The 21,313-nt window shown below is 35.7% G+C and overlaps 1 protein-coding gene across 4 annotated transcripts in view; it reads left to right on the top strand.

Moving 5' to 3' along the window:
- Positions 1-21,313, top strand: part of TBCEL (tubulin folding cofactor E like) — a 69,382-nt gene that overhangs the window by 7,683 nt on the left and 40,386 nt on the right. For 2 of the 4 annotated variants that reach the window (XM_031652865.1, XM_031652862.1), the window contains exons 2-3: positions 13,725-13,874; positions 15,569-15,708. In XM_031652865.1, coding sequence (XP_031508725.1) covers positions 13,742-13,874; positions 15,569-15,708 — 273 coding nt within the window. In that variant the 5' untranslated portion in view covers positions 13,725-13,741. Of the gene's footprint in view, positions 1-2,183; positions 4,464-4,653; positions 4,762-13,724; positions 13,875-15,568; positions 15,709-21,313 lie in introns of those variants that run through there. The other 2 variants (XM_031652863.1, XM_031652864.1) reach the window with 2 other exon arrangements.

The raw sequence follows: 21,313 nt of genomic DNA, 5'->3' as shown, positions 1-21,313 counted from the left end.
GTAGAGGTGGGTCTTGCTATATTGCCCAGGCTGGTCCTGAACTCCTGGGCTCAAGTGATCCTCCTGCCTTGGCCTCCCAAAGTCCTGGAATTACAGACGTAAGCCACCATGCCTGGTCAAGTTTTCATTTGACTGCTCAACTTTGGATTTTTAAAATGTTTTCTTTATGAAATATTTCCCTAAATCAAGATCATAAAGTTCTCTTCCTATTAGAAGAAATAACTTATTTTTTTCTCAAGGAGATAAAGTTTGCTTTCATATTTTGTGTGGAGGTGAACTTTTTGGTAAGGATTCAATTTCATCTTTTCTCAGATTGTTATTCACTGTCCTAGCACCAATTATTGAATAGCTTAATGTTTTTCTACTGATCTCTATGCTACTTCCCTGCCATATTTACATGGGCATGTTTCTGGGCTCTGTTTTCTGTTTCATTGGTCTATTTTTCTTACCCAGGGTAAGAATACAGTTGATTCTTGTTATTTACAGTACTTTTATAAAGTTGCCATGAACAGTGAGTTAGTGAATATGGAAATTGTTACTCCTAGGGGAAATATAGGGTTAGGTTCCTGTGAGCCTCTGATCATAACATTTTGTCAAGTAATCAATAGATAATTTTGTTTTATATTAGTTTCTGTGTAAATATATTTAATATGTATCATTGATTCGTTAACATTGAATTCACTGCAAACAGCCCTACATTCATGCCTGAATAAAGTGATCTAATTGTGTATTTTCTCCATAAGGCATATTGCAGCTTCCTTGTGCTTTCGAAACACTAGATGGCATTTCAACACTACCCTTGGGGACCACTTAAATAGTGAAGTCACCAACCAAAAGCACAAAAATATGAAAAGCACGGCACTGGATAGATCATGGAAAGGACACTTGTTTATATTATGAAAGCTGAAACGAGAAGGCATAGTGCCACCTTGTTCTACCTCAGCAGGGAGCATACACGTTGAACAACTCAAATTTTTTGTTACTTTGTGCTTATCTGCAAATGACCACGAAAATGCTGCAAGTGTTGATTTTGTGGTAACGAGTACCTTTTGGCAAGTAGGGAAAATTGCAGATAGGGAATTTGTGAAGAATGAGACTCAACCTATGAAATACTGGGAGAGAGGCAGTTTTTTAGGAAACTTAGCATTAGCACTTTCCCCTCTCTGTCATATTTACACATATCTTTATAGCATTTTATTTTAAGAGAATAATGCTATGAATCTTTCTAATACTAAGTGTTCTGATAGATGCCATTATGTCAATAAAAAGACTTCTTTTTTGAGAATACCTTTATTTATAATCATGTTATTATTTAGTTCATAGGTAAATTGAAGCAAATAATTGTAGGAAATAATTGCAACTCTTAAAATGTTGAAAACAAGTCTAAACTATTAAACTTTTATTATATGAGAGTTGTATTATGATATTTTCTCAAAGGCATTATTAGTAACTTAAGGCATAAGTTTTATAAAGGGAAATACCATTTGGAGGTTGAAATTTAAATATTGGCTCTATTAGTCCTTCATTAGTGACAATTTTCCTCATGACCATTGATAAAGGATTCCAAGAAAAAGATGAATGAAGATTGTATACATTGTAAATCAGATCTCCCACTAAATGTATTTATTGAGACTTGGCTGTTTTATCCCTCATGATTTAAGATCCTCAAGTGAATTATTTGCATTAATTTGATAAGTGCTGAGAGTAAGAATCAGAAATGGTAGACCTCACCTATGTTCATCTTTTTTATATAGCATACACTATATTCCTGTGTTTTTCAAAAATGTTTATTTTATAGTAAAATGTACATAACATAAAATTTATCATTTTAACCATTTTATAGTTTAGTGGCATTAAGTACATTCACATTGTTGTGCAACCGTCACCATCAATCAGCTTCAGAATTTCTTCTTTTTCCAAACTGAAGCTTTGTACCTATTAATTAATAACTCCCCATTCCTCATGCCTTCTGGCTCCTGACAGTCACCATTCTACAGTCTCAGTGAACTTACCACTCAAGTTACCCCATGTAAGTGGAATCATACACCGTTTGTTCTTTTGTGTCTAGCTTATTTCATTTAGCATCATGTCTTCAAGGTTCATATATGTTGTAGCATGTGTCAATTTTTTTTTAAAGCTGATAGTATTCCATTGTATGGATCTGCCACATTCTGTTTATCCATTTATCTACCTTTTGACTGTTGTAAATAATACTGCTATGAACATTGGTGTACAAATAGGTTTTGACTCTTGCTTTTGATTCTCAGGTAGATTCCCAGAAGGGGAATTGCTGGGTCATATAGTAATTCTATGCTTAAGTTTTTGAGGAACAATCGTATTTTCCACACCAGTTGTACCATTTACATTCCTACCAGCAGTGCACATATATTCATCTTGAGTTACTGAGCAGCACCTATTGTTCTGAAGTATGGCATAAATTATTAACTCTTGCATATGAGTTGTATAGTATGGGTACAAAAATCATATATTCAGTATTAAATCTTTTGTGGTTGTGGTTTTTGGTGAATAATTTAACTTGCAGTGGCAAATATGTCTGACTGCGACATGATGGCACCTCTTTTGGAATCTCCGTGGAGTAGATAAAATTATGTATTCTAGCTGTAGCTATGAAGAATTTTTGTTTCTAAAGTACTTTGATTTCAGAGTTTATTAATAAACCTACTTTTCATATTACATAAAATATATTTGGTATGCACAATCAAAAGTGATTAGAAAACCTACTGATTAGCACATTTATGGGGTGTCAGTTATATGCAAGGTTCCAGTATATGATAGATGCAAAGAACCATTAGGATATGGTTATTACTCTCAAGAGCTGTACAGTTTGAAGACACAAGACAAACACATGAAAGTTACATTGCTACACATGAAAAATAAGGGTATATTATTTAAAATGAAAAGATGACATGCCAGTATGTGATTAATCGCCCACTGAGTATTTGGAGGCAAGATTAACATGAGCTTAGCTCAAAGGAAATATCACTATCGGGAGAGGTATCTGAAAATGCTTCATCTCTAAAGTATATTTTGAGTAGTGTGTTGAAGGATGCATAAAATTCAGATAGGTGGAGAGGTAAGGGCAAGCTCTTCCAATTAAGGAGGAATAGCATAAATGTCAGACATTTTTACTATGCCAACTCATTAATTGGCATTAATTTAGCATAGTCCTTGGACCTAAAAATTAGATTATTGAACAAAAATTGCAAGTTAGTCCTCCAGCTCTACATTCTGTTCATGCTACCATGTTCACTGAATGGTGATGGTAGTAGTAATAGTGGTAGCAGGAGAAGTAACAGTTAGCTAATATTTGTTAAGCGCTTTCTATGTGCCAGGCACTTTGCTAACCACCCTTTACCAATATTATTTCCATTCATTCTTTGGTAACCCTATGAGCTAGGAGTTGCGGGCTACTATCCCTTCCTGTGAATGAAGAAGGGTAGACTTAGAGAACTTAAGTAACTTGCCCACAGTTGCACAGAGTAGTGGAATCAGTCAGGATTTACATCCCCAGGGAGTTTAGTTTTAGAACCAGCACTTATTACCACTGGTCAATATTGCCATAGCACTAAATGTAGGAGGGGCTAGTGAAAAAAAAATGTGGATTTTTTTTTTTTTTTAATGACCTGCAAACTTTTGCAACCTTTATGTGTGATTGATGTTTCAACATTCTGGCAATCCCTGGTTATTAGTCAGGGTGGTTTGTAAACTGCTCTGAAAAGCTGTAGAGTGATGAACTGGTGGTCTGTTCCTAATGAGGCTTTTCCTTAACAGGATGGCTTCTGTAGCTGCTGAAGAGCACAGATAATGGGGGTAATCTGTTCTGTGAACAGCTAAGTAATGACCTTAAACTTGTGTGTTCACAGCGGAACAATTCACATGCATATACAATTTTCTTCTGATGAAACCTAATGTATTCAAGAAAAAGAATCTTGTTTTTTGGAAGGATGGAAAAGTTGGGAATAATTTTTTCCCCTTTGATGATTAGACCAGTACTGTTGCTTAATTTTTTGGCTCAGTTACTTTGATGTGGTTACAAGAGGAATTTTGGCTGTAATGGATTTCATACATTTTTGTAAGTTATGTTTCCATGTCTTCTGTGTGATGTTGTGTACTGTTGACATGAAATACTCCTTTTTTGGTAAAGATGGCATGGCTTGACAGATTAGAGCTACAGAAAGTATGAGTTAGCATGCTAGTAAGGCCACAAAAACCCAAGCAAGTTCCCCCAGTTTCGTATCCTGTAAATAGAGATAAGTTAGTTTTTCTGTTTCAGAGAGTGCTTATGGAAAATTACTAGGCTTTAAAATGATTGTTAATCTCAGTGCAGGGACATTTGGTTGGGGCACATCAGTTCAAGAGTAAATGTATCTGATCCTGCTTTGAATAAATGTAACTTTAAAGCCTTGGGATTTTACCAAATCGAATCTGGGCCAAATAGAAAGGTAGGAGTAGATGTAAATTTGTTTGTAAAGGAGTTGGGGATGTGTGTGGTGGGGCAGGGTGAGGGTGGAGGGATGGGCAGGGTTGAAGTCTCCTTGGAAGCCCTTGGAGTAAAAGTCAGTGAATGTTAAACCTTTTTGGTTGTTTTTGTTGCTGAAAGTATATGCGAAGTGTTTTTGTCTTATATTTCAGAATGTCTAATTTAATAGGGATATAGACAGTTGGTTTAAACCAACATTTTTGGATGAGGAGAGGCTATGGAAATGAAGAAAGAAGTGTTTAGAAATATCACACAAACAGGTACTTCAGTCTAAATAGTAGTATTGTCTTGATTTTTTCCCCTCATATTTCTCATCAAAATTATGACATTCTGGGGCTAGCATATTTGGATTAGAAATTTCAAGGGCTGTGTTTATGTATTTGGGTGGACTACAAGCATGAGAGTCAGTCATAGTTGCTAATGTGCAGTCATTGATGAAAAAAGTTTGTGTCTTTGTTCAACATCTGAAGTGCCTTAAACGCAGTATAGTTCTTTAGTAGAAAATATAGACAGCTCTGAGGCTGTACTTCTCACTGATAACATAGTCACAGTTTTAGATATCTTTGTCACTAATACAATGAAATAAAGGCTTTTTGATAGGTATTTTAATGTTTGTAGTGCTTTTAAGGAGAAGCATAGTACTGTGATACAAGAAGAGGGTGGTAGTGGCTGACTGATAGCATAATTAAAGGAACGATCAGGAGTCCAAATTCATATTTCATCTGTCAGTGCTGGATTTTAAAAAAACCTCCTACCAAGAAAGGTTGATGTGCCACATTACTAGACTTGCGTATAGTGTAGCACATAGTTGAGTAAGAGACTTTGAGAACAGGGTGGTTCTTAGTAGGGTGTGAAATCGTGGTGGCATGGTGTGTTATGATAAGGGATTTATCAGCTACACTCATTTTGCTTTTAGAATGCTAAGAGTTAAGTTAGTGAATTGGCTAACTATAATTCTACAAAATAGTGCTAAAAGTTTATTATAATTAGTTTATTTTCCGTTTCATCCAAAGAGAGCATCCACTTTGCTATATTACAATAACTGAGATAGAATCACAGGTATAGATACTTCGGGATAAATGAAATTGGAAGTGCCATACAGAATGAGACCATCCAGCCTAATTACGCTGACTTGGTCAATGTCCCGGAAGTGTTTATATGGGAGAGATAGCTGTCATTAATGACTTCAGCTCCAAAAACTTACTAATGGAATACTTTATAAACCTTAAAAATGATTAGGTAGATATGCACTTACTGACATGGAAAATTTTTCATGGACTATTTTGCAAAAAGGCAGGTTATAAAACTGTATATTCAATCTTTGTGTAAAAAATATATATTTACATAGCATGGAAAAAATGGTCTGGAAGGATACACACCATGAGGTACATCCTCCGGCTTTATGTGCTTGTGAAATCTAAAGTCTCCTGGTGTGGATGTGGCTCTATGCTTCAGATATGAAAAGCTTTTGATAATACTTATTTACATTATTAGCTTAGCTAATAAAAAGGGAAACTACATGTTGGGGTTACTGGTTTTGCCATTGTTGTTATTTACTTATTTTCAATTGGAAATTGTAAAAAATTCAGAATGAACATTGTATTATTATTAGTATTATTAGTATTATTATTGAGATGGAGTCTGGCTCTGTCACCCACGCTGGGGTGCAGTGGCATGATCTCGACTCACTGCAACCTCTACCTCCTGGGTTCAAGCGATTCTCCTGCCTCAGCCTCCCAAGTAACTGGGACTACAGGCACGTGCCACCATGCCTGGCTAATTTTTGTGTATTTAGTGGAGATGGAAACCATTTCGCCGTGTTGGCCAGGCTGGTCTCGAACTCCTGACCTCAGGTGATCCGCCTGCCTCAGCCTCCCAAAGTTCTGGGATTACAGGCGTGAGCCACCGCGCCCACCAAATGTTGTATTTTTTAAAAGCAAATATTTAGAATAAAGCTTGTTAGTAGACCTTTATTCGTTGATTTATTTAATCTTTCCTGGAGGGAAAAACATATATACGTATGCTTTTCCAGAATAAATTAGTCTTTTTGGGGATACTCTTGTGCTGCAGATCAGAAAGACTGCTTTAGAAAACAAAACAAAAATTCCAGCTACCTAAATTGTCTAAGAATCTGGCAGAGTTTGGATACAGTGGATAATTGTTCAAAAAAAGAAAGCTTTTTGGAGATGAGGTTAGAAGAAGAGTTCACAAAGTAAAAATTTAATGGGTTTAAAAAACAAAAAAACAAAAACAAAACTTGCAACAATTGAGAAAGGTAGCAATCCTGAGAGGTTCTTTGAAGACAGCTGGGAGATTTTCCTCCTGTGGCTTCGTTTTCTTAGTTTTTGCTGACCTCCCCCCACCCCCTGCAAATTCAGAGGCAATACATTTCTCTTTTGTCTTTTTTTTAAAAAAAAACAAAAACAAAAAAAAAAACTCTCTCTTAACGCTTGTTTTTTTCCACCAACTGTCCCACCTCGTCCACTTTCATTTAAGCCTCTCAAAGGTATGATTGCTACTCTTTTCTCGGCTTATTTACTGAACTCCCTATTCTATGGATTCTCTTCCCTTAACTGTACTGGAAATGCTTCTCCTAAGGTAAACAAACTCTTAGTTGCCCAGTCCTTTACTGATTTTTAAATTCTCATTTTTGACCTCTGTATTCTTCATAAAGATCAATAACCCTCATCCTTGCACTGTAGTCATGGTAATCTCTCAGAATTTTTCTTCGTTTTATCTTTGCAGGATAAAGTCTAGCCCAAGAAAGGTCAGTCATGACCTTACTGACCACAGTCACCTCCACAGTTGAATCTCCTTTCCCCGCCTGTCAGCACACATATTTTATGTTTCAGCAGTACAGCTGATAACCCTTGTTTCTGGTCTCTTGTGGTTGTTCATGTGCTATTGTTTCCTGTGCCTAGAATGCCATTCCTCACCTTGTCAGCTAACCTTTATCTTTCAAAATGGCTCAGGATTTACCTACTTCCTTGATCACACTTCTGAAAGTTAATCACTTCTTATGTTTAATTCACTATTTCTTGTCTGGCTTATTTTAGATATGTGTTATGTATCTCCTTCTAGAGTGTGGATGCCCTGAGGGCAGAGTTTGGATTTTATTCCTTCTCACTTTCTTTAGTGCTTAGCATAGTGTGTGGTGTAGATTTAGCATCTGCTACTTGCTTGTTGAACTGAACTAAATGAAACTAAGCTCTATGAAGGCACACATTTAAAAAATAAATGAATGGGGAAATAAACCTAATTGGGAGAATTTGTTAAGATATAAAAATGAAAAGAGATGGCAGAGAAAATGAAATATATTAGTTGTCTGCATTTTTACTAAACAATTGGTAAGGAAATTCTCATTCTCAGGTTGTCTTGTGAAGAAAACAATTACCCAAGTGGATAGCAAATCACTAGAATGAAATGTCATCTGACCCAAGGAACCTGAAGGTGAAATTGTGGAGCCTTTGACAAATTGTTTACCTGAAGTTTTGTTTCCAAATAGTGGTAGCAAAATATTGGCAGGTAGCTTTTAGGGTGTAGTTTCTGCACTTCTCTGATGAATAGATATGATTGATTCGTTGAATACAAATGGGTCCTTGTCAAATAACTGAAAGTAATTTTAAACTACTTGAGAGTATTTTCCTTTTCTCCATTTTTGTGAAAGCTATGAAAACTTCTTGAAAATTTAGCCCCATCCTAAATTAATGCATATTTTGAATTATTGTGATTTCTTTTTCAAAAGCACAAATCTGTTCCCAAGTATCTACTATTGTAGTAACTTGAAACCTGCAGAAATGGCTTCCTGCTGCAGGAAGCACCTCTTTCCTTTTTTAACCTCTACGATCAGAGGTGACAGGGAGGCCTGAATCTCCCAGCCATCTTAAGGCATCACATCTCCTTAGCTTATGGCTCCAGAATCAGCATAATTTGGGTCAAATTTTGGTAATTTGGATGAAAGATTTGGGTAACTGGCTAGCAAAGGAAATGGAACTGTGCAAGCTGAGGGTATTCTTCCAGCCCTTTGATACACCCCATAGTGGAGCCCTGTGAAAGCCATGGTAAAGAAGGGCAGAATGCTGCTGTGGCCTTGGCAGCCTGCTCACCTTCATCTCATTCTCTCCTCTTAGTTTCACTGCGGTTTGGTTCTCAGGCTTGGATATGTTTTGTTTCTGCTTGCTTTTTCTGTGCTGTTGCTGTTTTACAAAATTATGTATTTCTGTTTAGCCATCTATTTTATTTCTCTTTTCTTCCTCCCCAGTTTCTTCAAAATTAATATTTTATATTGTACATACACAAATTCCAATTTGGAATTTTAAAAATAGAAATATTATAATAATGAAGACATTAAAAAACCCTTTGACAAATTATTAGGTCATTTCCAGATACATTACTTAAAAACATTTTACATTTCAAAAAGATGATGTATGCACATGGTGAATTCAAGTTGTTCAAAAGGGTAAACATTGGAAAGCAAAACTTTCGTATTCCTCCGGAGATAGTCTATGCATATACAAGCAGATAAATCTATTTTTATAAGATTTAAAATGTATATTTTGGCACTCTGTGGGGTACTTTTTATATCTTTTGGAATTAGCTAGTGAGGCTGGCTGTATTTGTACTTTATGAATTATACTACTCTACGTTGTTTCTTTGTGAAATAAGTATTGACCTTGCATACTTATTGTACAAAAGGATCTATCTTATATGTTTCCCAGTGTTAGTGGTCAGACATGGCCTACTTTCTGTTGTGTTGAGCTTCAGACAACTTTCAGTTGTGTGAGCTTCTTACCTAACCCATTTATTGGGAACATAAAATACAAATTGTTTGTGTACTTAACCTCAACAGTGGTTAAGAGTACTTAGGTGACTGGATGTTTTGTTCTGATTTTAATGTAGTTGGCAAAAGTGTACTGAGCACCTTATTGTCCAATTCATACGTTATCCTGACTTTTTCCAAGCACTTTACAAGAGTATATTACAGTCAGGATCTTGAGGCACAAACGAATTGAAATTTTCACAGGCCTACTTCACAACTTAGTAATGGAAGTAAGCAATATCACCAAAGATCCCTGGCTCTCTGGCTTTCAGCACCAATTCAGAACAGTTTTACAAATGTATTAGAACTCTGCCAACTATAGAGGTAGTCTGATATAATTTGATACCTGTTATTTCCAAAATGTCATAGATTACCCTCCCACCCCCCAAAAACCTTTTAAAGGCTCTAGTGAAAGATCTTTTTCCATCCTGTATTTCCTCATTTTTCAATCTGTTTGGTTTTCAGCCTTTTTTCCCACCTACTGTTCCTCCTCAGACTGCCCCAACAGATTTTCAGTAGAGTTACATTACCAATCCATTTCACAATCTTGATATTCTAATTCAAAACCTATGTATTAATGTGTGCCCATCTGCATTCCTGGAAAGCCAATCCAATAGTGCATCCTGGAAAATGGCCAATGAAGGCGCTTGGTGTTGCTTTTCAGTCTTAAAACAAAAACAAAACAAAACAAAAAGTGTTTAAAAAAAATCCTATTTGGAAGAGTTCTTACAACATGGGACCATGAGGGAAAGCTTTTAAGTTCCCATGTTTGCTTGCTTACTAGCACTTTAACTTGAATACGTCTTTCCTACCATCCCTTGGTTTCTCTATATTTAAATTTGTATGTAAGATTACTGCCCTTGAATTGTGTAAGTTTGAGTTTAAGTGGTTCTGAAGCCTTCAGATAAAAGGTGCTGCTTAAACTCAGTGATATTATTTTGACAGTGACAGTTCACCCTCCCCACACACTTTGTATTCTTTTGATCTGCTGATTGTATGAAAGATAACAATGTAACTTCTTTGGCTTTTTCGTTAAAATTTTCTAAAAATTCTGTTGGCATTCTGCTTGAGACAGGTTTTTTTTTTTTTTTTTTTTTTAATAGCTATGGTGCCTGTCTCTAGTGGCATAGTCCCTGCTCTATGTTGTCTGCTGTTGGAGGTGAGGAGTTTACATTGAAAAAGAACTTTTCAACTTGAAATTCCCAAAGCCCTAGCTGAACACAACACAGTTCAATTTCGACACACTCAGTGTTGGAATAGAGGGCGGCCGCTATGTAAATACTTAACACTGTGTGGATAGAAAGAACAAACTCTATCTTTTAGCTTACAAATGGGAATTTTGAGCAAAGGGCAGCCTTCTATTTTCAAGGTCACTTTACTCATGATGACATTGATGCCATTTATCATGAAAATTTTTGTTCAGTGGTTGGGCATGTGCTCAGTGAGCATCTCCTGTGTTCTAGGCATTTGTAAATTGCTTCCACAAAGTCCAGTAGATCATGGTCCTGGTAGTAATGTAGGAAATGAGCCAAGTTGAACAACCACTTTTATATTCATACTTTTTTCAAATTCTTATTACAAACCTGAGAGGAAGGTTTAGACCATATATAAGTGAGAAAATTAAAGTAGAGAGAGATTAGGTAATTAGCCTGTGGTTTACCCAGCTAGGGAAAGAGCTTAAATTTCCTATGTCCATGTGCTTTCTGTTGTACTACAACTTCCTTTTAGAATTAACATTTATATGTTTTAGAACTTTACAATGGCCCTGTAATCCAAATAGTGCATTTGTATGTTTTAGGGCTCTACAGCAACCCTGTAATCCAGGTACTAGAGATGTTAATACCTTATTTTATAGTTGAAGACATTTGAGATAGCACTGACTTGCCTGATGGTACAGAACTATTAGGTAATCAGAACTGAGTGGGGCCTAGACCTACCCTTCATCCTGAATTCTCTGCCCTTTCTTCTCAGCACCTGAGAGGCTAGCGATTTTAATACTTGGCAACATTTATCAAACTGTTACCATGTATAATAAACTATGCCTGATGCTATGAGTTGATACTGAAGGAAATAGGATTACACACTTCCACTCCCCTTTCTAATGTAATGGTAGAGATAGGATAATCACATAAGAAAAATACCTAACGTTCATTATAATTAAACAATATAAGCAAAGGTAAACCAGTAACTATAGTGAAGTAAACATGTCACCACTAATGGGAAGCAATTTGAAGTATTATCTGGCTAATACCAAACAGCCTTCTGAGAAGCTTTTCAGTGCTCGTTCCTGCTGGTTTCTTCTAGGAAGAAGTACGGGTAGTGATGTTTCAGCCTCTTCAGGGCTACTGGCTTCTTCCTTGTAATCTATAACCATGTTCAGGTCTCTCTTATTTTAAGATATAAAATCTTGACAGTTGCCCAGATTCCCTACTCTCTTATCATCCCATCTTCCTTCTCCACTCCCAGCAAAGCTTCTTGAAATGTTGGCTAAACACTCTACTGTCTGGCTGTTTTCTTTCTTTTTCTTCATGACTCTCTTTCCTCTTCCTGTCCCTTAAATATCAGTGACTATTGTGTTATTGTTCTTATTCATAACATTTTGTGTATCATAAAGGTGTCCAAATCTTCATCTGTAGCTCATTTTTCTCATGCAACTCCAGATTGTTTCCCTGGATATTCCACAGGCACTTCAAATTGAACATGTATAAAGTGGAATTCATCATTTTCTTCTGTACAACTGGCTCTGTTCCTGCTTTCTTGTTAGTTAATGGTATCACCAGTCACCTGGTCACCTGAACTAGAAACCTGGGAGTCATTTTTGACTTTACCTTCTCCCTCAGTCCCTGTAATTTCTGAATAGTTTGCTTTTTAACATGATCATGAATATGCCTCTGCTTTCTATTTATTCTACCACTGAATGACTTCAAGCTCTCACGATCTGTCTGCTGTATTCTGGCAGTATCTTCCTAACTCTTCCCCCTACCTTCAGTCTTGTTTCTCTCATATTCACCAGCTCCAGGATGAGTTTTCCCTAAAAATTAGTTGTTGTATTCCCTTCCTTAAAACCTTTCAGTTTTTTCTGTTTCCTATAGGATAACATTAAACCTCCTAATGTGGTATACAAGATCTCCTCTGAGGTTCCTATTTAGATGCTCCGGATGATGTCTACCATTGGCAGGCTGCTTTGGCAACATCAGATATTTTGTGCTTACTCATATATACCATAATACATTTTGACTGCCGTTCCTTTTCTTATGATATCCCTTCTTTTGTACGTATATCCTTCTCCCTTCTGATTATTTTAGGAAAAATGCCTGATACCTAATAGTTGAAATTACAGAGGTCAATTTTAGCTGCCTATATTTTGATTAATATTTAATATGGTCATAGGACAGCCCTTTAAGTAATGAGTTATCAGGTTGTCAGAAGTTAGCATGTTGTTTAATATTACCTGTTTTAATGTATGCATGAGTCCTCAGTACTCATCTTCTCAGATGCTGGAGTCATTCAATGTTTGGACCCTTAGCTGATGCTAAACAGAAAGGACCCTACCCAAACTCAGAACGAAAAAAGATAACATTTTGTATTGTTTAGGAGTAGGTCCAGTTATAGGTAACTAAAAAATTGAGAAGAACAATGGCTTAAGCAAAATAGGTTATTCATCTGTCACTGAAATTTCCAGAGATATGTACCAGTATGGCAGCTCAGTTACATGAAGTCCTCAGCGATGCAAAGCCCTTTCAGCTCTTCATCCCACTTTTCTTAGTGTATATTCCTTGGGTTCACTGTCTGGTGGTATCAGTTTTCTAGGCAACAGATGGAGGAAGAAACAAAGAAGGAGGGCAAATGGCACACTCTGGTCATCTTTTAAGGATGACTCCTAGAAGCTGCCACAGAATACTTGGGTTCTATCCCATCAGCTAGAACTTAGCCAGCACTCATTCCCAAATACAGTTATCCAGTTAAAGGTTCTTTGACTATGGAAGAAGATAATGGATTTTGAGGGACAGATATTAAAGGATTCATCCAAACTATTTAGCCTGGTGTTCAATCTGTACCTTCTTTTTCAGACCTTTCTCCAATTACTTATCCACATGAATCCTATGCACCAGCCAAAAGCCTTCTCCTTGCCCTTTTTTGAAAGTGATCAACTCCTCTTCTAAATCTTGTAATACTTTTCATCTGTATTGCAGATAATATGCTCAACTGTTATTGCTGTCATTTGTCTGTATATGTAGCTTCCCTAAATTGTAAGCTGTCACCACAGTATATGTTTATAGGGTCAGTGACCGAGTATCATACGTCTTGTAATGCCTAGTCTAGTACTTTATAAATAATTGGTTTTCAATAAATACTTCTTACGTGAGTAAATACATAATTTGATGATTTCTTGGTTTCTTGTAGCATTTTAAGAAAGAAAGATGGATCAGCCTAGTGGAAGAAGTTTCATGCAAGTATTATGTGAAAAATACAGTCCTGAAAATTTTCCTTATCGCCGTGGCCCAGGGATGGGAGTCCATGTCCCAGCCACACCTCAGGGCTCTCCTATGAAAGGTAAGAAAGATGGGACCTAAAACACTTATTTAGTGGAACTTACTTAGAATGTTAAATCACAATGTTGCCTTGTTTGCAAATGATTTATTTTTAATTACAGTCAAATAATCTTTCCTCCTTGTTATGATTTCAGTTTTCTAAAGAACATAACAGGACTGGTTTTCCTCCAGATTGACTAAGAGATATTTTAGTTGCATGTGTAGGACAAGAATAAATTTGAGTGATAATATCTCAAATGCATGTTCTTTTATGGAATATAGAGGGTACAAAACAGTACAGGACTGGCCTGTGCCCTCCAGGACCTTATAGCCTAATTGGTTTACAAGACATTCGCATTTACAAAGGTAAATCAACACAAGACAATTTATGTTGAGCCAAATGAATGGTATAGTGACTGGGAAAGAAATTTAAAAGATAATTAATATGATCAAAAAATGATTCAAAGCTGTGAGATTTTAACTAGTCCTTCAAGAATGTAGAATTTGGTTAGAGATGAGATACATTCTAGGAGAGGGATTAGATGTGATCAAAAATCTGTAACTAGAAATGTGCAGGGTATATTTTTGCTTGCCTTTTTGCTTAGCGTTGCAATTGAGAGTTCTTGGAAGTAGTTTTTTGTAATTATGGGGATTAATATTGAATCACTGTTTTAGTTCTTACTTTCAAAGGTTACTGAGTGTTTGCTGTTGCTAAATACAATAATTTTATCTCTATGTAACCTGAAATGGCAGAGAGAAGTGGATTTCTTGGTAATTTTTTTTGAGGGGGATCCATTCCCATTCTGAGAAATATGTTGCTGAAAGTAGCAAGTTGAAAACCATGTAATTTGAGGTCTCCATTAACAAAGTATTACTTTGATGAGTCCTTGTTTAATACCAAATGGAAAAAGAGTGATTGCATTCTCATGTTTATCCTTTTTAGTAGAGATTGTGAGAGTGATTTTATTGACACATGTGTTTTTGAAACAGGCAGTAGTCAAAAAGTCATTGCCTCGGTTTGACCAAATTCAGTGAATAGTGTAAGACTCTGAAATACTTTCTTCCATTATAGTTATATTTTTAAAGAAGGCTAATTTTCATAAGGGACAAATTCTGTAGGGATATGAAATGGAGATAATTGATAGACAAGAGTGAGAGAGATTAGAGTTCTGAATGGATCCACTTAAGTGAGGAAGATTTCTTGAATGATATAAACTTAACAGAAGTGATTTAGTAGATTAATGGTTTGAGATGATTTTCAGAGGCACAAAATATAAAGATACACATCAGATAGAGAGAAAAGAGCCATCTAGAATACTTCGGAACTAAATTTAAAAAAGAAAGAATTGAGGCCTGTTAGAAAGTACTGGTAGTCCACACATGAATTTCATGGATCTCTTTTTCAGATGATAAGATGATAGCGTGGATGAGGGCTCTGTTGTTGGTAATTGAGATAAACAATCCTGCTATGAGTTAAAGCCTAAAGGACTTTTTTTGGTGGTACTGGTGCAGTACTTCTGAGCTCCTCCTGGGCAATAACTGGGTGTCTCTTCTTAGAATTCAGTACCCTTTGGTCCCATTATATCCTGTATTTTCTAGATCCTTGTATAATTTCACACAGTTTGATTTTTGTTTCTTGACAATTCCTGGGGGCTGAACATAGGTAGACTAGAATTTGGCTGATATGGAAAGTATTTTGTGTCTCCCATCATTCAGATCGCCTCAACCTCCCAAGTGTACTAGTGTTGAACAGCTGTGGAATAACCTGTGCAGGAGATGAGAAAGAAATTGCTGCCTTCTGTGCTCATGTGTCGGAACTAGATCTGTCTGACAACAAACTCGAAGACTGGCATGAGGTGAAGTTTTTATATTGCTACATTTTGGTGAAAAGCAGCAATAACCCTTGTTTATGTTATATGTTCTAAATTCTGTTCTTACTTGATGTCTGTATGACTTCTTGTTGTCTGTATATCTTATTGTCTGTATGTCTGTATGTCAAGATAAATAAGGCCTATAATCCCAGTGCTAAGGAGGCTGAGGCAGGAGGATCACTTGAGCCCAGGAATTCAAGACCAGTCTGGGCAACATAGCAAGAACCTATCTTTAATTAAAAAAAAAAAAAAAAAGAGGCAAATAACTGACTCTGTCTATGGTGATTTTTTGTTAGCTTTGTTATTGTTACTTTGTTTTTCATCAAGGTGAAAATCGCTAAGGAAATTCAGGCATCAAGAGGTTCATTAGTCTTTGTCAGCTTAAACTGCTAACAGTGCATTAAATTTTCTACTGTTTCACTAATTTATGCATCCTATGCTCATTCTCTACTTCTACTTCAATATAAATATTGACTGAATGTTCAGTAATATAAATTTTACTGAAAATTGACATAAAATTGATTGTTGAAACTGAGATTATAAATATATTTATTTTTGTTATTGAAATTTATTCAAATATTTTACAACTTTTCTTATGTTATCAGATCCCTTGGGTGGTTTGACATAACTGATGTGTTGACCTCAGAGTAACTATAAACTACACACATAGTTTGTAAAAGTACACAAATACAGTTTTGTAACATTCTCTTATTATTATATATAACATTACCTACCTGCTTATAACATTACCTGATAGAAGCTACCCTGAAGAATAAGGTTAAAATGTTCTTCCTCCTTGGTTCATTCTTCTGCCTTAATTTGGGCTCTTACTTTTTGATGTGACTTTAGGAAGACTTTCCTAATGGGTTTTCCTGGATCCGGCTTTATTCTGCTTCCGCTAAGCTGTCTTCCATAGTGCTACCACAGACTCCTTTTACTACATGAAGCATGATTATGACGCTGTCCTGCATAAAGGCCTATAGTTGCCTTTCTTTGCCTGGAAACTAAGGTCTGACTCTGTAAGCATGGCTGTTCATCATATGGCCCTTTGCTATTTCTAGAACTTTTTCTCCCTCTTTAGCCATATACTTTTACTTGCAGCTCATGATAAACTCGAAATAAAAAGCTTCCTTGCTTTTATTCATTCTGAACCCACTGCTGTCTTTCTTCTCTTGTCTACCTGGCCACTTCCTATTTATCCTTCAAGACTTGGCCCAAGTTGCTATTCGTCTGTGAAATTTTCCCTGGCTGTCTCACAGACAGATTATCCCAGAGCACCTACACTATACCAGTATGAAAGGATTTATCACAGTCAGGTGTGATGACTTGCTTACTTCACAGTTTTCCTAATAGACTATGAGCTTATTCCAAGTGGAGATTTTTATCTTTTTTTAAATCATAAGCCCAGCATACCAAGTAGTCAAATGTTTGTTGAGTGTGTTAATCATTAAATGATTATATTTTAAGAATTGCTCAAGACCTCTTGTTCCAACTTTTCCTGTGATCTTAAGAAATTCACTTAATCCTTTAGAGCTTTAGTTTGCTCATCCATAAGATAGGCTTGCTGATAAAATTAATCATTGAAACACTTAGTAGATATTGAATGCTATACAAATTCTAAGACAGATTTCTTGTTTAAGAAAAACCTATCCATAACCTAGTTTTGGTAAGCTTTTCTTATATTTATCTATTTTATGCCCTTGTTTAATCTGGTAACTGTGTTCTTGGTTATATTTCCTACTTTTATTAGGATTTTAACCAAAATTCTTTGCAATGCATGTCACCTATTTCTGAGTGATTTATTAACATATGCAGATATATAGGGCTATTCTAAGAAATAACTTCTATTTGTATATGTATTTATTTACTTATCTGAACAACTTGTATAGTTTACTGTTTAACAAATTACAGATTGTGCCTTCTTGGTCCTCTGCAACATTTAATTGCCACACATGCTTTGTCTGCACTTCAAATTTGTTTCTTTGGAAATACAAAATTTTACAAAGGTTTTGTGCTTTGACCATGTATATAAGCTTTTGCTAATTACTGGGAACAGTTTAATAGTGATGTAGTTGCTACCTCAGGAGGAAGATGGGTATAATACGGATCAGTACACAGTGTGTAAACTAAGTAATTCAGCATTTTTCTCTGCTTAGACAAAGGTCTATGTTAAATTTTTCTCAAGCCACATTGACATGTAGCCAGAGGGTCACATACTTATTTATACTGTATTTGTACTCAGTTTGCATATTCCTAAGTGCTCTATTGTCTGTTTTCAGGCAGTTTTCAAGTAAATATTTGTTGCTGTTACTTTCAGGTATCCATTTTCCAATTTATTTTTGTTTTCATCATTCCTTTATTATTTCCTCTTTATCCTTAACTGTAGTTGATCCTAGTCTTCTAGAGGATATATCAGAACGTAGAGAAGGGAGAAATATGACAAAAGAATGTTGATTTTTAGGATTGATTAAACTCTTTGCCAGGCTACAAATGCTTCATAGGTTGCCAGTTTTAGGACATTACATTTCAACCCCATTATGACCCATATATCTGATTACCAAAAAGATAATTTGTCCTTAGCCATTAATGGAATTTATTTCAGCCAGTACTGATAGGGCAATGTGGAACCAGTTGTATAATTTTTCCCTTGGTTTTTTGGATGACCAAGAATATTATAGATTATGAGTAACTTCTTTTGTAGCTTAATTTGCTGGCTGCTGTATATCCAGAGACTAAGATAAATATGGATGAGAAAAGTAATACTTTTGGGGAGGCAAAGATTTGCCTTCACCCTTCTAAAATTGGGCACCTATGTTTAAAAATAATGTAATTTTTTAGCTTTTGACTTGAATTTTTGGCTGAGTAGATCTTTGTCTGTCCTTTCCCAGGGTACCTTCTTTTTACTCCATTACTTATCAAAACCATTTTATGAAAGAAATTAAACCTAGTGGTTGAGAGGAGGGAGGAAGTAGCCACTCAGGTAAGGTAGAGAATAGCTTAGGTATAGATGACAGATTGATATCTTAAAACCCTTTTCCCATTTTTCTTAAATCTTCAATTTCTTCCTTTTTAGAAGCCAAAGTAAAGGGTCCCCTATTAAATAATAGAATTGTAGAAACCTAAAAGGTGATCTGAGTTCATCTCCATGTTTCTGCACATGAGCATACTCATTCCAGTTGGAGGAGTCTTTTTTATTTTTAGAATTTAAAAAAGAGAAGTCAGTATACTGCCCTAGAAACTCATGGAATGTTTGTCAGCTTTTGGTACTGGGAAATTTTTCTGTCATAAGTAAATTTATCTGTGTAATGAATATTATGTCTTCCTGAGCCTTATCAGTTTGAGGTTACGCAAAAAAACCTTTTTTATTTCATCCCTTTAAAGAAAATAATTCATTTATTTCTAACATTTGTTATTTTTCCTGCTTGAATGGTTAAATTCTAGTCCAGTTTTATCTTTTAGGATATTCTAGAGTTAACAAGTCATTATTCTGAATATTTATTTTCCCTGTGCGGTAATGCTGATGCCGACTGTGGTGATTATGTCATATATCTGCTAGCCTTGGGAAATGTCCCAGAAATTGTTTCAAAACCCTTAAATTGACTATTTTTTAAAGTGTTTTCCTCTTTATTATAAAAATAAAATATGAGTGGTAGTAGTTAGCAAAGAGTTTATGTTTTATTTTTATTTAACTGGGGTTGTCCTATAATTGAGTTATTCTTTATGCTTTAGTTGGAGCATATTTCCTGTCCCCCTCCCACCCCCACAAAGAGGTTAAGTATAGCTGGTAAGCATCTTCTGTATGAAAGTTCTTCATATTGGTATTCAGTCATAGAATGCAGTATAGATTGGTTCCTGCATGAACTATTTAGCTGTGTTTTAGTCACAGACTAAGCTCCAAATACTAGCCATATATTGCACAAATGTTTGGTACCATTTGATTGCAAAAGGGATCAAGCAAGAGGATATGTGCACACTGGTATAAATTCCTTACACTTTGAACAGAAGCCTAGTGTATTTTCTCTAAAAGTCAGCTCATTTCTTCATTTGTACAATGAAGATAAAAATGGTACCCACTTTATAGGGTTAGTGTGTGGAATAAGTGAAATAGTGAATGCAGGGAACTTTTTCTTCTCACCCACTCTTCTGAAACTTCTTGGAATTAATCTACTTCTCACTGATTTTAGAGCTCCTGACCTGAATGTTTACACAGTAGATCTGATGTAAAATACAGGTTACTTTTTCTTTCTACCCATGGTTCTCCCTCCTGGATACTCTTTTGGCATTACTTCTGGAGCTCTGAAAAGAAAGATATTCAGGTTACAACCCTGAAGCTTGTCCCACCTATGAAGCTTCTGTTTCAGTAGTTATGGTGGAACGTTGGAATCAGTGTATTTTAAATTCTGTCAGTGATTCTGTTGAGTAGCCAGGGTTGAGATAATGGTTCATACTGTGCTTATGTTCATAGTAGTTACATTTATTAAATGATTTAGTGCCATTAAGTTATTCAATAAATAAGTGCCCACTATGCAGTAGTGAAGTAGGTAAGTACTATATCTGCTTTTATAGCGCTTACATGCTATTGGGGGGATGTGGGGAAACAAGTTTCAAAAAAATGTGTCACTTGCTATGCTAAGCACTTTATATGTGTATCTCATTTAATCCTACCAACAGATGGGAACTGTTTTCCCTATTTTACAAATGAGGAAACTGAGATTTGGAAAGGTTAAGTAACTTGTCTGAAACCACACAGCTAGGAAGTGTTGGAACCTCGTTTGAACCCAGGTTTTTTTACTCTAAAACTAATCCTAACTACTCTTTTCTCCTTTTCTTATAACTTTTACTTACAACATTGCCTGGCTGTTTGATGCTTAATACATTTACTGGACATTTAGCATTTATTTCATACTTGTTTAAGCTGATCCTTCTCACAGATTGTACCAAATAGTCTTCAGTCTTCTTTATTCATTTTTTCTAGTTATATTTTTGATGTATAAATATGGCATATTGGAAAGAAAAATGGCTCTGAATTTTAAATCCCAGACTTGACCTTTGTAACTGTAAGACCTTAGTCAAATTATTTAACATTTCTGAGCCTCAGATTCCTCATTTATTAAAATGAAAGTAGTATTATCTTGCAAGCTGTTTTGAGAATTTAATGAATAAACTATATCAAAGAGACTAGTACCATGCAGACCAAATAGTTAAGGTCAGTAATGCTCATTTTCTTTTTTTCCTTTTTGTCTACCAAGTTGCTAGCTAAATCGTTGATAATCTTGTTTTCCCTTTCATTATATAGTTATGGATTTTGTTTGTTTTTGAGTAAACATATTTTAAAGTTTGGTACATCTTTAAACCAAATTGAAATTGTTTTCTAAGTGATTGTGATGATATAATCAAACTTAACACATGAATTAGTACCAGGTGAATTTTAACCTTTAATTAGCCTTAATATTTTGCTAAGAATGAGAGGAAGGGCCGGGCGCGGTGGCTCAAGCCTGTAATCCCAGCACTTTGGGAGGCCGAGACGGGCGGATCACGAGGTCAGGAGATCGAGACCATACTGGCTGACACGGTGAAACCCCGTCTCTAC

Source organism: Papio anubis, chromosome 12 (assembly GCF_008728515.1).
Source record: "Papio anubis isolate 15944 chromosome 12, Panubis1.0, whole genome shotgun sequence".
Taxonomy (NCBI): Eukaryota; Metazoa; Chordata; class Mammalia; order Primates; family Cercopithecidae; genus Papio; species Papio anubis.
The sequence above is the reverse complement of the archived record's forward strand: the minus strand, read 5'-3'. Positions and strand labels throughout refer to the sequence as shown.